Raw genomic sequence first — 17290 nt, 5'->3', positions numbered from 1 at the left:
TGCTGCCCTCCGGCTGTGCTCTCAGCGCCTACCAGGGAGTCGCGGGTCCTCAACCTCCCGACCCTCTCCTGGCACACACAGGTGGCTCAGCAGCATCTCTCAGAGCCCACCAAGGAGCCCGTCCACCCAGGCCATGCTCACCTAGGGTCCCTGCACCCCGGGGTTCAATCAGGCAGGCTGCATCCAGAGGCCCACCCTGTGCGGGAGGCAGCTCACAGGCTGGTAAGCGGTGGAGCTTGGCCAGGTCACTTTCTGAAGGCCATGCCAGTGGAGAGCAGAGGTCAGGCGGGAGGGAGCACGGAGAGGTGTTGGAAGGGCCTGGGTCCCCCTCACAGCCCCTGGAACCTGCCCTGCCACAGACAGAGCTCACCTCATATGGGCAGAGGCACAGAGACCCCAAACGGGCAACTACTGCCAGGGTTCACACCCCATCCTGGCATGGGGGACCTAAGAGCCGGCCAGAGGACAAAAGGTGACACAGTGACAAACCAAGACAAGCCTGTGATGATGACACGTGGCGGCTACCCCGGGGCACCAGGGTCTGCACCAGGCCCTTGCAAAGCCCTCGCGGCTGAGGGCAAACGCAGCAGTGAGGTGCCAGCCAGCAGGCGCGGGACCCAGCCCGCGTCCCTTCCTCCGAGCCCCTCCCTGTGTCTGCCGGGCAGTCATCGTCCGGGAAGCTGACCCTGAGGCAGGGGCTTTGCCCAGGCACAGCAGGAGGTGAGGGGTTGGGCGCATGGGAGTTTTCGGACTAAACCATCTTGAAGGGCTGTCCCTGGGGCAGATCGGAGGTCATTTTGAGGACTGTCACCTTCGATTACACAAATCGCCTCCCATGCTGCCTGGCCCGCGGGCTGCTGGTCAGCAGGAGTGGCCAGCCTGGGATGGCGTGCAAAGGAGCAAGGCTGCCACTCCAGGCAATGCGCAAAGGGCCAACGGTGTGGAACTGAGGTGTGAGCCGGGCACGGTGTCCACACACGGACACGCTGCGCTCCAGCAGCTCCAGGGCACAGGGGAAGGGGTGGGCTCGGGCTGCTGAAGACGCCAGAGCTGACGGAGCGGGCAAACACGGGGCCTCATGGGGCAGCCGGGGCATGGGCACTCCCCCCATCTTCCTCCTGCTCTAGCTGGGGCACCCCGAGGGACGCCCAGTCACTTTTCCACATGGGACGCAGGCACCCTCCCTCCTAGCAAGGCCACCACGTGACCCCAGCGTGCCCACAGCCCAGCTCACAGCCTCACACCTGGGCGCCGGCCCGAGCTTCGGCCTCCTGAGGGGTCTACAATGCGGAGGGGTGCTCAGAGAACGTCAGGGGCAAGCTTGGTCTTGGGGCCAGGGTTCTGAGTGGATGAGGCCTGAGAGACACTCCAGGAACCCAAAACGGGGGCTCCATTCCAGTCCCACTAAGCGGGGAGCCTACTCCCCGACTCCCTGACCCAGGCACACAAGAAGCTTGGAGAGACATGGCACACGCAGGTGCCTCTGAAGCCGGATAAAGATCACGCACTCCCTCCCTGGTCGTCCCGTGCGGACCAGGGCACGCCTGGGCCACTCACACCCTGCACAGAGGGGGTCTCCTCCCCATCTCCTGTCCTAGCCCCTCACTGCCCCGCTGGCTGTTCCCATCCAGGACAGCCTGGGCCCGGGCGCATCCCTCGGCCACGACTTTTGCATGAAGAACATGCATGCATCTCCCCGAAGGCGGGAGGTTCCCTGGGAACTTCCTGTTCCACGGCCTGCCTGACCCGGGCAGGACTTCCCTCCCTGCCTTCCTGCAAACCACGTGTCTGGCGCTGTGTTGTCGAATTCCAGGGGCTCTTGATGGCTCCTGACGGAGGCTGATTCCTGCACGCATGCCCACACATGCAGAGACATGGGCACCCTTGCACAGGTGTGCTCAAACACACCTGGACAAGCACACAGCTGTCATCCGACAAAGCCGCCTCGGCCAGTGCTCCCACCTGTCTACCTTGCAGCTGGCCGTATGCTGTCTGCCAAACTCCCAAGGCTCTTCTGGTCCACCTCAGATCCATACACGTATGTGGCATGATACACGGGACCGTTTACCCAGATGGTTCGGTCAGCTGCTCACACGTGTGGCTCTGCGCCGGGCCCCAGGTGGCCCAACCTGGTACTGACCACACAGGATGTCATGAAATCGGGCTGGGCACATCGCCAGCTGTGTCCCCGCGTAAGACCACAAGGCCTGGCACTTCCTTAGGGATCCAGAGGCCACCTGTCTGCTGGGCCCTTGCAAGGAAGCAAAGTGAGCCCAGTATTAACCCAGGGAGAATGGCTCTCCACGAACACAGCATGCTCCCATAGACTCGGTTATCCCCGTCTCCCTCGCCCTGTAACCCCGCCAGAGGAGGTCACGAGCTTTTCTGTATTTTCACATTTCATTTTGCCTCCTTCACTGTCCCTGTGGAATCCCAACGTCAGCTGCTCCGGACAGCCCACGCTGTCCCCCAACACGTCCTCTCTCGCAGCGTGTGGGCCCACTGAGCCGGGCTCAGGGTCGCCGACTGCGCGGCCACCTGCACGCGTCCATCAGGCAGCCCGGGGCCGCTCACTCCTCCACGCTCTGCCTCCTGAGTCTCCGTGTCGCCCTTCTCTCTCTCCATCTGAGCCTCTGTCAGTCCGTTCACACTTCACGCGTCTTCCTCGAAGCCCTTTACAGATAAAAGATGTGGTGACAGCCACATTGATGCCATCAGGGCTAGGTGTGTCAGGACGGAGCCCCAGGAGGGCTGCTGCCCGGAGCGGCCACCCTCCAGGCCACTGCAGGCCCTGGGAGCACAGAGGGACGAGGGCCACCCTTCCCCTCCCCTTCTGAACCCCAACTACTTCCCGAGAGCCACACTAGCGTGTTCCCACCGTCCGCCCGCTGGCTGGAAAGCCTCCAGCTTCGGTCTGAATCACACCAGTGGCCGACGTGACGATCCAGTGTCCAGGCAGCAGGTCGGGCTTCTCAGCTTTGGGGACACCATCAGCCACTTCCCCAGCGACGCCCCCCTCCACATCCCACTGGCTTTGTCTCTGCAAGGCCCCAGGCCAGCTGCTGGCTCCAAGGCTCGGAGCAGCTCATGGGCAGCATGCAGGACGCCTCTGCTTCCACAGTCCACTTTCCCCGTCTCTGTGCAACCCTGGAGCCCCCGCTAGAGAAGTGTGCCCCTTGCGGGAGGAACCCCAGTTCTCTCAGCTTCCCACCCCTCCCCAACGCTTCCAAATACACTTCCGTGGGTTTCTGCACAACTCCCTGCCACGGCCAGCTGCAGGTGACAGTCCGATGCTAGCTCTCCTTAACTTCACAGGACATCTGACCCCGGGACACGCTTTCACACCAGCAGGAATTGAGGCCCAGTGCGTGTGAGTGCCCCAGCCCGGAGCGTCCCTGAAGCCTGGGGTAGTGGTGAGCTGACACGGCCCCTTCCCTCAGCCCTGCACCTGCAGGAAGGAGCAAGAAGCCATTCATGCAATCAGAAGTCATCTGACACGGGGGAGCCTGGACGCCACCCCACACACGGGGCAGAGACATGGGGGAGCCTGGACGCCACCCCAACACGGGGCAGAGACACGGAGACACCTGGAGGCCACCCCAACACGGGGCAGAGACACGGGGGAGCCTGGAGGCCACCCTAACACGGGGCAGAGACACGGGGGAGCCTGGAGGCCACCCCACTGCGTCGGCTCCATTGGGCCCCAATCCAACACTGCGTCGGCTCCATTTTGGGGCTTGCCCTCTCGGACCACAGGGAGCTTTGGCTGGTGGGGGGCACTTCCTCCACCACGGCCCCTCCCTCCCAGTCCCCAGGACCTAGGTCAGCCCCCCACACAGCTCCCCTTCAGCTGCACTGCCCTCCCTCAGCTGCACATAGCCACTAGCCAAGGCTGGGGCCCAGCGGAGAGCCCACCGACGGCAGCACGTCCCACGAACCAGGTCCCTCCAGCCGTCACAGAACCGAGGCCAGCAGGCACGGAGTCACTCTCGTTACCACAGATCGCCAACAACACCCACACTGCCTAGAGGCAGTTTCTGAAATAAAAACAAAACTGCCAATGTCACAGCAGAGACGTCTCGTCAGAACCACAAATGTCCATAAGGTAAAACGGCCTGTCGGACCCGCTCGGGGTCGCCAATACAGGTCCTGTGATCAATGGCGCCAGAACCTCATGGGTCCCGTGGGACACGGAGGTGACAAAGCAGCAGACTCTGCCCCCCTGACCAGGTGTGCCAGCTGGGCCAGGACTAAGTTCTAGAAGAACCACTGGAAAGACAGGTTCTGAGCCCCAGCAGCTCCTTCTGGTGCCCACGGCTGGCATGGCCACTCCGCAGTGACCGTGTCCCTGTGGGAGGATCTGAGAGCTGCCAGGTACAGCAGTGTTGGGGTGGTGGGCCCAGGGGCCCTGCCTCCAGGAGGGGCCCAGGCTGGTCTCCCAGGGTGCATGGCTCTCCCAGGAGCGGGCAGCACCGGCGCAGCCCCGGCGCAGCAGACACGAGGTTCGTGCGAGCAGCTGTGCCCCTCTTCTTTCCAGCCGAGGTTCTTGAGAGCCGCAGGACACGCAGCCAGACGCGAGCTGACTCCAGGGCCTGCACAGGGACAAGATGCATGGTGCAGACGCAGCAGCTGTGTGCGACTCCAAGGCTGGGCAGGCAGGACAGAGGCAGAGTGGGCCCTGCTTTGCTATGACACACGGGCTGGTCCCTGCGGTCCCACACACCATGGGGCTTATGTGATCAGAGGCCGGGACGTGGGCCCTTCTCAGGAGGACAGCCACACAGCAGCTGTGCTGGGGCACACCAGGTGAGGATGCCCCCTAGCCCCCTCACCCCCACACCCCCAGCTATCTCCCCGCCGGCACTCAGCTGCACAGAGGCTAAATCCAACACTGCGTGCTCACAACAGCCCAGACGTCACACAGGAGCCAGCTGTGGCCTCAGGAGCTCGAGACCCCTGACCCACCCGAGAGCCTGCAACCCGGCCCTCAAACCTCACCCACCAGCCAACGAGTTTTCCAGAAAGGCATTTATTTGCTCAGGGGCCATAACTCCACCCACTCTGCGCAAGGGGGCCCCGTGTCCTGCCTCGGTGAACCCGAGGAGGCACAGCTCCTGTTGGTAGTCCAGGGGTAACCACGGCCCCAGGGATCTGCTGCCAGGAAACAAAACACGTGGGGAGCAGTCCCAGGTCCCCAGTGCTGGCACACTGCGGCTCACCTCCTGGGGCCCGGGCTGGGTCTCAACTCTGCAGCTGGGGAGGGGTCTCCCCACGAGGAGGTAGCCGCCCCCTCAACCGGGCCCAGAAAGGGCAGGGGAGTCCCTTGGGCCCCAAAGTCACTCTCAGACCCCAGAGGGAGCCCCACTCTGCCACACAGCTCACCCCCCCCAAGCTCAGCCCTGCTCCGGGAAAAGGGGCGGAAGACCCTCCCACCGTTTGAAACCCTCAGGGACACCGTGGGGTCCCATCGCAGGGCCCCGCAGCAGATGGCCAGGGTTTCAATTCCTCCTTCAGCCTGTGACCTCCCCAGCCACTTCCCCTCTCTGAACAAGGGCAAAACAGGGTCCCTAGGCGCCCCCTGAGGTGAGAAGGGCAGAGGGAGGCCCGGGCCTACCAACCACAGGCACGGCAGCCACGGAGTGGGGGCCTCCTGCACTGTGACCGCCCTTCTGTGCTCTGCTCAGCATGGGCAGGGCCTCCAGGCGCGGGAAGCAGGCAGGATGCTGCTGGCCATGCAGGGACCATCAGCATGGTGCGCACCGCCAGGCGTGCTTCGGCAGCCTGGACAGCTCCCTGCAGGAGACTCGGGCTGGGCTCTGCAGGGTCAACAAGAGTGGGGTGATCAAAACAGGACTGTCGCCAGCTCATCTCCACACGTCCTTCGTATGGGCCACTGTGTGCCGCATGCAACAGTACCGAGGGGACTCCAGGGTGACAAGTATGGGGTCCCCAACAGAGGGATGCAGGACTCAGCTGGGCACAGCCTCACCTGGCTCCACTCCTACAGCCCCACATACGGGCATCTCCTCTGACCACGAACCTGACTTAACGAGCTGAGGGGTGCCAGGGCGGGAGGAGCAGGTGCAGCGGGATGGGGTGGGGTCAGGGTGAGCCCCTGTCGGCCCACATCTTCACCCCACATCTGGCTGACAACAGGTGCCGCAGATCACAGCCCCATCCCAGGGTCACGGGGAAAAGTGAGGCCCGTGGCCTCCCAGGACACTGCCCACTTGCAGTCCCCCTCCCTGGGGGTGGGGGGGAACGGAGACACACAAGCCCCTCCACACGGGAAGCTCCTTTTGAAGTTGCAGCACCTTAGGGAATTACCACAGCAGCACGGGCGTGACCACACAGCCGACAGGCTGGCGGAGAAGCCGCTCCGGCCTGACAGTATTTCCAAGAGGTGGGCTAGGTTTTCAGCCAACGATTTCATTAACGATTGCACCTCACTCGGCGTGTCCAAGTGTGAGCTTAGGGCTCCTGAGCAAACGGATCAGGTCCAGCACTCACCACTCCCACGCAGGGGTCGGGAGGGGTCCCGAAGCGACACGAAGCTGCCCCACGCAGAAACCGTCGTGTGGATGGCCCTACGAACTCCGCAAGACTGTGCACAGACCGGGTCATCACACACTCTGAAGCCATCACGCTGGCTCTCTCTCTTAAACATTTACCACCGTCCCCCCAGGGCCAGTGACTGGCCACTACTGGATAGTCTCGTCACAGCCACCGGGAGGGAAAGCGAGGCAGGAACCGGCTCCTGGGGTGCCTGCCAGGCCCCAGCAGCACACCCCACTCCCGGAGACACCGGGCAGCGGGGCCCGCAGGAGGAGGTGAAGGAAAGACAGCAGGACACGGCGCCCAGGGCCACACAAACGAAACGGGACCTCAGCCAGGTCTGCCGGGGCCCCCGCACGGCACTGGGCAGCTTGAGGCCAAAGCAGGACAGACGCCCGGGGACCCGACAGGTGCAACCTCAGCTGTGAGATGCACCAAGCTTCCACAGGTCCCCGATGGGCCCATTGTCCTCCAGCACCCTTCACCCTAGTGAGGGCTTCCGTCCCACCAGCTGCAGGGCCGTGTGGCCAGGTGGAACAAGCAAGGTGACCGTGACTGCTGACATGGGGCTGTGAGCCCAAACGAGAGATGAGGTCTGTCCTGCCTGGGGACAACACAGCTCCTCTGCCTTCCCAGCTAAGTCCAGGTGGAAGGCTCAACACTCCTGGCTGTCCAACACTCGATACTGACACCAGTGTGCAGGGTGACATGCCTGCAAACAGGGCTTGCCACAGAAGGGGAGAAAACGCCACCAAAAAATGCACTGAGCCCAAGCCACAAGCTGAAGATTCTAACCTCCCTGTCCTGTGATGCAGAATTGGCACTGGGACCGCATAGACCAAAGCCAATGGCAGGAACCCGACCCTGGGACAGTGTAGACCAAAGCCAATGGCAGGAACCCGACCTTGGGACAGTGTAGACCAAAGCCAATGGCAGGAACCCGCCCTGGGACAGTGTAGACTAAAGCCAATGGCAGGAACCCGACCCTGGGACAGTGTAGACCAAAGCCAACGGCAGGAACCCGACCTTGGGACAGTGTAGACCAAAGCCAATGGCAGGAACCCGCCCTGGGACAGTGTAGACCAAAGCCAATGGCAGGAACCCGACCTTGGGACAGTGTAGACCAAAGCCAACGGCAGGAACCCGACCTTGGGACAGTGTAGACCAAAGCCAACGGCAGGAACCCGACCTTGGGACAGTGTAGACCAAAGCCAATGGCAGCAGCCCGCCCTGGGACAGTGTAGACCAAAGCCAATGGCAGGAACCCGACCTTGGGACCGTGTAGACCAAAGCCAACGGCAGGAACCCGACCTTGGGACCACATAGACCAAAGTCTCCCTCATGATGTCACACACGGCCAAGACAGGGCTAAGCAGAGACCCACTCCTCCCCTGGAGTAGGGTGCTGGGGGGCCATGCTGTCCTGCCCAAGGAATCCCATTGTACCATCAGTTCAAGAGACAGGTTGCAGCTGGAATGGAAAGCCAAGGGGGGGTGGTACCCTGGAGTCCTGGCCCGCAGGGACTTAGGACTCCTTAAGACTAAATGTCAGACCCAACACGGTGGCTCAGTGGCTAAGTCCTCGCCTTGTACCTGCCAGGATCCCACATAGGACCCGGTTCTGTCCCAGCTGCTCCATTTCCTATCCAGCTCCCTGCCTGTGGCCTGGGAAAGCAGTCGAGGACAGCCCAAAGCCTTGGGACCCTGCACCCACATGGGAGACCCAGAAGAAGCTCCAGGCTCCTGGCTTCAGATCGGCTCAGCTCTGACCATTGCAGCTGCTTGGGGAATGGTTCCACGGACAGAAGATCTTTCTGTTTCTCCTTCTCTCTATAAATCTGACTTCCCAATAAAAATAAATAAATATTAGGAAATAATACTAAATGTCGTTGCACCCAGGCCTGGCCTAACCCTCCCGGGGCCCGGGGAAGGGGCTGGACCCTCAGCCCTGGGGCCTGGGGAGGGGGCTGGACCCTCAGCTGGGGCCTGGGGAGGGGGCTGGACCCTCAGCCCTGGGGCCTGGGGAGGGGGCTCCCTTATCCGTACTGAGGGTCTGTATCCCTGGCTCATTCGGGATACCCCGCAGGATGCCATGTGCGGGTCCACTTGCAGGACACCGGCCAAGTCCCTCTCCGATCCGAGGCCTGCTGGGGGCGGGCAGTGCGATTCAGCGGGGCAGCTCTGGGCCCAGGGCTCCATATCAGCTGCTGCCAGGCCCTGTGACCAGCCCAGCTTCGAGAAGCCCACCTCGTGGCTGCTACTCTGCCCCTCCCTGAGTGAGTGAGCAAGAGAGGGCCGAATCACAGGTAACTCCCGTGTTTATACACACAGGATCCTGCAAAGACACGCGTGCTGGGGGGTCAGCACCCCACAGGGTGCCCTCATGGCTCGGGGAGCCAGGCAGCAAAGGGCCCTGGCCGTGACCAGACACAGCAGGCACGCAGTAAGTGCCGGCTCAGCTCCTCCTGGGACTGGAGATGAACAGAACGCAGACCGGTAATTGCCTTCCCAGGAGGAACACGCAGTTTATCCAGGAACAAAGAGAAGCTTGCAATCTCAGAGCCGGAAACCGGGGTGGGAGGGCGGCCAGGAAGCCCGGGGAAGGAGGGTGGCAGCCACGCCCCTGGGGCCAGGAGACACAGCAGCCCAGCCTGGCCTGGGGGGGACAGTGCAAAGTGGCCAGGCCAGGGCTGGGTGTGGGCGGAGCCAAGATGGGGGCCACGGGGAGAGCGATCTGCCTCCGCTCAGTGTTTAGGGCTGATTCTATCTACACCGTGCAACCCCAGCCGCCGCTGGAGGCCTGGGAGCAGCCGCCCAGTCCTCCTAGCACAGCCCCGAGGGCGGAGGGTCCAGGGGCTGTGGGAGGAGCTCCCAGCTAGCCCCGCCCCAGACCATACCCTGGTCCACAGGCAGCCTGGCCGTGTCCTGGTGTGTATTTGTGTGTGCCTCTGTGTGTGTGTACGCCAAGAGCTGCTCTTCTCCCACGCCTTCGGATCACGGCCTCCTGGGCCCTCCTGAGACCCTGGCAGGGATGCCCCCCAACACACGGGTGCACCCCCACCCCCACCCGCTCCTTACTCGGCCAGCTCCTCCAGGCTACGGTAGACGTCATCGTCGTTTTCTGCCGTCTCCTCCGAGGGAAATGGCCTGTGGGACAGAAGGGGACAGTGAGCTCAGGAGGCACAGGGCCCGGCCTGGAGCCCTGCCCGGCCCGCAGAGGGCAGGGGTCTCCTCCATGCTCAGCACCCCAGGGAACCGGCCAGGCGGGGCGGGGAGAGGACCCTTGGCCGGCTCAGCCCCAGGGGCGCAGGACCAGTCAGCACATCCCAGGTCCCGGCCCGCAGGGTGCTGCCACCACATGGAATGTGGGGTGCTGGGGGTGCAGGGCAGGGGTCTGTGAGCAAGTGCAGCACAGGCTGGGGGAGGGCAGCACCCCCGCACACTCGCCAGAGGCCCCCTCCTTGGCAGGTTCCCTCCCAGCCAGGTCACATTCCAGGATCAGCAGAGTTCCCACTCAGTCGCCGACACCCTTGGGGATCCCCAATCCTGCTGCCTCGTCCTCTCCCAGCCTGGGACCCTGCAGGGGCTTTACAGTCCACGTCCACCCTCCCAGTCGGGACTGCTGGGGTCAAAGAGCGCACTCAGCCTGCCAGACCAGCCGGGCCCTCCACTCCTGCCAGACCAGCCGGGCCCTCCCAGTCCCCTACACCCCTGGGCTCACCCCTGCTCCCTCTCACCTCCGACCTCTAACACTGGCATGGGGGTCGCCCTCTCCCCACTTCCTCACCTCTCCATCTGACCTGGGCTTCCTACGGCCACAGGCTCCGGCCTGGCCACCCGGCATCTCCCAGCTGGGGCCAGCGCTGTAGCCGCCTGGCCATCCCGGGCCACAGTGACCCTGGCCCCAGCCCAGCCTATACTGGGCGGGGCCGGTGACCAAGATACGGTGCAGACCTGCCGGGATCGGCTTCCTGTGGCCCCTGGCGGCTTCCACCAAGTACACCTCAGCCCCACCCCTGCACACAGCACAAGGGTACAAACGCCCTCCGTGCCTAGAGAGCACCTCCCAGAGGGGGACCCCTCCACCCCCGCCCGACGCCTGCACCCACACGGGCCTCCCTGCCTCGGTCCTCTCCTCAGGGGACCCGTCCACTTGCCTCTGTGCAGCTTCCCACTGACCCAGCACCTACGCTACGCTTGCAGGCATCGGCGGGCGGGGCAGGCTGGGGGCTGGAGGCACGGTGTGCTGGGCACCTGGCCGACAGAGCCTGGCTCGGCGCCAGGAAGGGAGGGGGCACTGACAGTGCCCCCCGTGCACGGCAGGAGTCGGAGGGCACACCTGAGGCCGCCTTTATCTTTACCATGAAGCTCTCGCAGCTTCTTGTGCGCAGTATGCCTGGTGTCCCCAGCAACTCTGACGACGCGTGGAAAGAGGACGAGGTGTCGGCTCCCCTCCCGTGCCAGGCTGTGTGTGTGTGTGTGTGCGCGCGCGCGCGTGCTCACCAGCTGCAGGCCTCGGCACACGGTGTGTCCACCTGGGGATGGGAACTGACGGGAACCCAGCACAAGGTGGCACCCCAGGCCCCACCCCCCACATGCCCAGAGCATCCTGGTCTGAGAAGCCACCTGGGTGGGGACGGCACCTGCTTAGGGAGGTTGGCACCCAGTACCCTCCCTAGAGACCCCCGTGCCTGCAGCATGTCCTTTCCCACCAAGCACCGAGCTGACCCCCGCAGTGAGGACCACTTAGTGCCAAAGGGGTCACCACATTGCCTAGGGGTATGGGGCAGACAGGAAGTGGGTTCAGAACTGTCGCTGGCTACACGGATCCAACAGAAGCACGTACTGCACAAAGAGCTCCTTCACCTTCCTCCCCGGCAGCTACCCAGGGCACCAACCCCCCTGGGGGACCCCAGGCGCTCCCAGACACTCCCAGAAGCCCCCACAATGCCCAGGAGCTGCCCCACGGGGGGACACCTGGTCGCACCATGCCACCTCCTTCTGCCCTCCTCCTCGCCTCCCACCCTCACGCCCTGGAGCCTCAAACCCCATCCCAGATTTGGATGCGACACAATGGCTCAGAGACTGTATGCTCACCTTGTGTGCACCAGGCAGCCTGACCCTCTGTGCCACCAGGCCGAGCACTGGGGTTCTGTGGAGTCCCGTGTCAAGATACTGAACTGAACTGCTTTTTCTCACATGTACTCGTGGCAGCTGAGCTGGTGGCTCTGCTGGGGCTGGGGGATTGAGTGGAGGGGACCCCAGGGGCTGGGCCTTCCCGCAAAGCCAAAGACCAGAACACTGAACCAGGGCAAGAGGCGGATCCAAGGCCCCAGGAGGGGCCGCCTGCTGGTTCGGAGAGGCCGGTGACCGCCCCTCAGTCGGTGCCCTGGGCAGCAGCCTGTCCCTAGGACCCTACGGGAGAGCCAGCTAGGACGTGTGCTGTGACAGCCGCCAGGCTGCACTGACTCAGCAAGGCAGGCCCAGCCCTGGGTCCCGCCAGGCCCTGCGCCCTACTCCCGAGGCCTAGGGCAGAGGGTCAGCCCATATCCAGCCCCAGTGGTCAGTCCACACCCCCACCCTTGGGGCGTCCAGCACCAGCTCAGGTTCCGGCTGCTCCACTTGCCATCCAGCACCCGCAAATGTACCCAGGAAGGCAGCAGACAGCTCGGGGCCCCTGCACCCACAGAGCAGACCAGAGGGAGTTCCTGGCCCCTAGCTCTGGCCTGGCCCAGCCCTGGCCGCTGCGGCCATCTGGAGAGTTAGGGAGTAAGTCAGCAAGTGGGAGATCTCTCTCTCTCTCTCTCTTTCTGCCTTTCAAGTCAACAAAAGCCTTAAAGCAGCAAGATGAGGTGGGAAAGCTGTCGCATTAAGTCCTGCCTGTGTCCCTTCAGGCTGGCTGAGTTCACAGCTCCCGGACCCAGCTGGGGGCACCGTGCTGGGCCTCCATCCTGCTGGGAAGGGCTCAGGAGGGCCAGCCCTGACCAGTCACCAACCCTGATCCATCCTGCAGTGTAACAGAGGAACATGGGACCCAAGCAGCGCTGGGATTCCAGAAGGTTCCAATGCAACACTTCAGGTCCATGAGCGGCTCGGCAGGCTCAGCCCCCACAGAGCCAGACCCAGGATCCCGGGGCCTCTCAAGGTTGAGCCCAACACCCATATTCCCAACAAAGCGACCCCAGGACTCCTGCTGTCCCGCAGCAGCAAGGAGCAGTGGCTGCAGCCAGAGGCTGTGGGGCCAGGGTCAGGCTGCTGTCCCATGGGGCAGGGCAGCTCCCAGCCTGGAGGGGGTACTGGGGGCATAGCCGGGAGAGAGGGACAGCAGGACCCACCCCCCCCCCAGCATGGACGCTGGCAGTAAGGAGCCCGTGGCCACAGGAACCTACAAGTTCCAACCGGTGATTAACCAAGCCCCAGGGTCTGGACAACAGCCTCGAGGCCCAATAAGACCCACGGCCATGGGGCAGAGACAGAGCGTGGGAGCCAGTCCTAGTGGGGCGGGGGGAGGGCAGGGAGGACTTCTCAGGGGAAGCGGCATGGACCTCGGCAGAGCTAAGAGTGGCAGGCTGGGGTCACGGGAACCTGGCCACATGGCCTCCCGACCTGCAAGCCTCCTGCAGAATCCACACCCCGGCTTACCCAGCCTGGCAGTGGGCACAAGCCTGCCTCACAGGCGCTCCCATCGCACACCAGGTGGGCCACTTAGAACAGAGCTGGGCCTCGGGCCTGCCGGAAGCTGCCAGGCCTAGGCCTGCCGGTGGCCCTGGGTGCAGGCCGACGTCCTGGACTCCAGCTGCCCCGCTCAGAGCCCCAGACTGGGCTGAAGCCTCCAGGCTGCTGCGCCCACTGCCCGCCGCACACCCAGGCCGCAGCACCAGCTGCTGCTCGGAGCGACGTGGCTTTGCACTAACTCACACAGCTGCCTCATCAATGTCTAATGGGGACATTTGCAGAACACGAGTCTGGCTTGGCGCTGCTGTCACACAAGGAGCTCGTCTCCTCTCCTGTGGGGGAGGACGGACGCGTGCTGAGAGGACGGTGGCCGGGGCCAGCGGCCAGGCACGTGTTCACTGCCACTGCCCCAGGAGCCAGCGGCCAGGCACGTGCACGCTGCCACTGCTCCGGGAGCCAACGCTGCTTGGGCTGCGGCGTCCGTGACAGGAAGAGCATCACTGTGCAGTGAAGCGAGAGCCCGCCCAGCCCCACTCACCTGACGCGACCCCAAGCTCCCTCCCAGCTGCTGGCCACAGCAGGGAGCTGAGGAAGGGGCCCTGGACCGCGATGCCCAAAGCCTCCAGCCAGGGCAGGCCAGGACTGGGGACACAGCGGGGGTCACCCCTGCCCCAGAGTTCGCTGCTCAGCAGAGCCCGCATTCCCGCTCGGCTGGACAGCCACCCAGTGCCGTCCAGCTCACAAACGTGGACATCACCTCTCCCAGGCCTGGGCGGCAACAGGCTAACACCCAGAAGTCAGCAGAGCCACAGTCCCCGGGAAAAGCAGGGGAGCGCCCCACCTGCCCTAGCAGCAGTCCTGCCCCCGTCCCCACAGGGCCAACAAGGTCCCCAAGAGCCACACGGTGCCCCAGCACCTGGCACAGCCAGGCAGCCGCAAAGGAAGAGGGCAGAACGGGGCATGTAAGTGAAGAACTGATGATCTCACGGGGAGTCGGGACCTCAGGAGACCTCAGGGCAGTGGCAGCCACGGGGCCTCGGTCTCCCCATCCGTAAAGAGGGGTTCCCTCAGTGTTAGTGACCCAGGCTTAGCTAGCGCCCCCCACAGGGGTCCTGGAACTGAGCCTAGCATGGTGCTCCAGGCGTCATCATGGCAATGCAGGCCGACCCGGGCCCAGCACCGGCAGCTAGATGGCTAGTTTTCCGTCTCGCTCGCTCTCGGCCAGGAGGAAACCAGGTTTCCACTAGACTGCACCGCTTTCTCATCGTGTCACAGTGACACGTGTCAGTCGGGATCCACTGACAGGCACCCCGGGACACGGGCATGGGGTCAGGAGAACAAGCAGCCCGGAGGAGGCCCGGGGCGTCCACGTGAAGCCCCGAGCTGCAAACCAGAGCGGACAGGCGAGCGCAGCTGCACGCACTGTGCTCACGTCGGCTCCAGCTGCTTGCTTGCACATTCAGAGCCCCGAGGCTGCTGGGAGAGGCGAGAGCTCGGGACTGCGAGCTCCCCCAGGGACCCAGCTTCAGCAGCCGCCACCACAGAGCAAGGAGACCACCTTCCCGGCCACCTGCTGCGCGCAGACTTCCGGGGACCCGGCCTCCTCTTACCCTCCCAGCCTGCCAGGGGGTGCTGATCATCCTCTCTCTGCAAATGGAGAAATGGAGGCCCAAACAGGCAGCTCCTCCCCCACCTGAAGACCAGCTTGCGAACCTACCGTGGTCGGGCCCGAGCTGAGCCTCTGCACCCCAGAGCCCCACGAGGGCTACCCCGGGTCCTCAGCTTGTGGGGGAGGATGCTGAGGCTTATGGGTAAGGAGGACTCAGCCTTTGCTTGCTTCCCACCAGAACCAAGTCCTACTCATGCGTCCACCCTCCCCCCTTATAAGAGCCTTGTGTGCCAACAGTGGGGCGGGCAGGGGATGTGAACCCTGACCCTACACGGCTGGAGTACAGAGGCCGCAACACCACCACCACAGCAAGGCTAGGGCCGATGGCCACAGAACAGGCAAACAAGTGACAGACAGGTGGGCGGCCGAGGGGATAAGTGACAGGGGACGGATGGGTGGACAGATGACAGGGGACGGACAGGTGGCTGGGTGGGTGGATAATTGGGTCAGGGCGTGGGTGGGTGCACGGACAGACGGAGGCGATGAGCAGGTGAGTGGGTGGAAGGGAGGACCAAAGGAAGGGGACCCGGTGCAGTAGCCTAGTGACTAAAGCCCTCAGCTTGCACGTGCTGGGATCCCATATGGGCCCCAGTTCATGTCCCAGCTGCTCCACTTCCCATCCAGCTCCTTGCCTATGCCCTGGGAAGGCAGTGGAGGACGGCCCAAGGCCTTGAGACCATGCACTCATACGGCAGACCCAGAAGAAGCTCCTGCCTCCTGGCTTTGGATTGGTTCAGCTCCGGCCATTGCAGCCACTTGGGGAGTGAACCAGCAGAAGATCTTTCTGCCTCTGCTTCTGTGTAAATCTGACATTCCAATTAAAAAAGAGAAAGAGATACAGCGGTGTTTCTGACTCTATACAGACACAAGTGCCCCCTGCCCGCTGCGGAGGCTCCAGCGGCTGTCCCACACCTGCCCTGTGCTGCCACCCCCAACTGTCGCCTGCCCCAGCCCAGCTAGCCACGCAGCAGCCATGGGCAGGCCACGTGGCGTTGCACCACCATGCCACAGGATGGCGCTAAAGAGCACGCAGCAGCGTCCCCTGGACCTTCTGCCCCGCAGTGGGTCAAGGGGCTGGAGGAGGTCACACTTCCACTCTGCTGCGCAAGCAGGACTGGAGTTCAAGCCCTTATCGGCCACTCAGGCGTCCAGGGGAAGGCAGCTGCAGGTCCGGTCGAGGGAATGGGTTCAAAGCCCTGCCCGTGGCTGGGAGACAGGAGGGCTTCGGAGAAGCCAGTGCATGGGGCGTGGGACACGGAGGGGCGGGGGATTCAGTGGAAGCGGATAAGGACACTATAGCCATGAATTCCAGGAGAGGTCGTTTCTCCTGCCCCTTCGTCAGCCCAACCTGCCCTGCACACCCCACTGTCACCCCGAAGTCCATCCGGGAAGAGCAAGATGTGGTCACTTCACACACGGATGCAGGGAAGGACCCAGAACACAGCATGGAAGGACCCAGAACACAGCACCCAGCTGGGGTTGTTTGTGGCCACCACACAGAGCCAGCCACACCTGCCACGGCACCCGGAGGCCACCACAGGGACCCAGCCACACCTGCCACGCACAGAAGCATCTGTCACAGCTCTGACCTCCCTTAGTCCGTGTCACCCTTCACCATCTCCACGCTCCCCACCACGCTGGCCTCCAATCAAGACCCCCACCCCAGCTGTGACAAACACCCCCTTTGCCACCTACCGAGCAGGTGTCTGGCCCTGGGACTGCCCTGCTCTCCATAGCTACCTACCAAAGCTGAGTCTCCCAGCCAGCACCAGGGAGGGATTCTTGCACTAAGTCTGACTCAGCAGCCTCTGCAGTGCACAGCTGGGATTTTATAGGAAATCAGCTCATGGTACAAGCACAGGAGCCACACTTTTAGAGTGATGTGGCTGGTTCCTTCCCAGCCAAGGAGATGGAGCAGTGGGCTTGGCTTGAGGGTTTCAGAAAGAAGGGGTTTGGCGGAACCAAACCTCTAGTTAATTAGCAACACTCTCACGGTGGAGCCCGGTGCCCGGGACAGGCTGTTGGAAGGCACCAGGAAGCGCTGGAAGACTCGGGAGCCCACATGGAGGAAGGGCATCGCTCACGTGTATGCACCCACACAGGTACCCTGCTTGGATGGCCCTGTCCAAGGGTAGAGGGGCTGCAGAGGGAAAGCTCCCAGAACATTCCAGACTGGGCTCAAACAAGGCCATGAAAGGGAGGGGAGGAGAGCAGGCACGTGTGTGGAGCCCCTGATCAGGAAGCCCTGGACCACTGCTCCCCGCTCCCCCTAACGGCGTCCTCCCCAGGCACACCACCTCTGATGGTGCATGCCCCCGCTCCTCCCTCCCCCTGCGCCTCGGCCAGCAGTGACCGCACCCGTGGGTGTCGCTGAGCCCTTCTGGGCAATGGT

General features: G+C 63.6%; 1 protein-coding gene across 4 annotated transcripts in view; it reads right to left on the bottom strand.

The window, feature by feature from the left end:
- Window positions 1-17290, bottom strand: part of VAV2 (vav guanine nucleotide exchange factor 2) — a 90958-nt gene that overhangs the window by 23932 nt on the left and 49736 nt on the right. For all 4 annotated transcript variants that reach the window (XM_040963360.1, XM_040963358.1, XM_040963359.1 and 1 more), the window contains exon 4: window positions 9633-9701. In XM_040963360.1, coding sequence (XP_040819294.1) covers window positions 9633-9701 — 69 coding nt within the window. The remainder of the gene's footprint in view (window positions 1-9632; window positions 9702-17290) is intronic.

Source organism: Ochotona curzoniae, unplaced genomic scaffold, assembly GCF_017591425.1.
Source record: "Ochotona curzoniae isolate NIBS_2020 unplaced genomic scaffold, NIBS_Ocur_1.0 scaffold_3208, whole genome shotgun sequence".
Taxonomy (NCBI): Eukaryota; Metazoa; Chordata; class Mammalia; order Lagomorpha; family Ochotonidae; genus Ochotona; species Ochotona curzoniae.
This window is presented reverse-complemented; position numbering and strand designations above follow the sequence as displayed.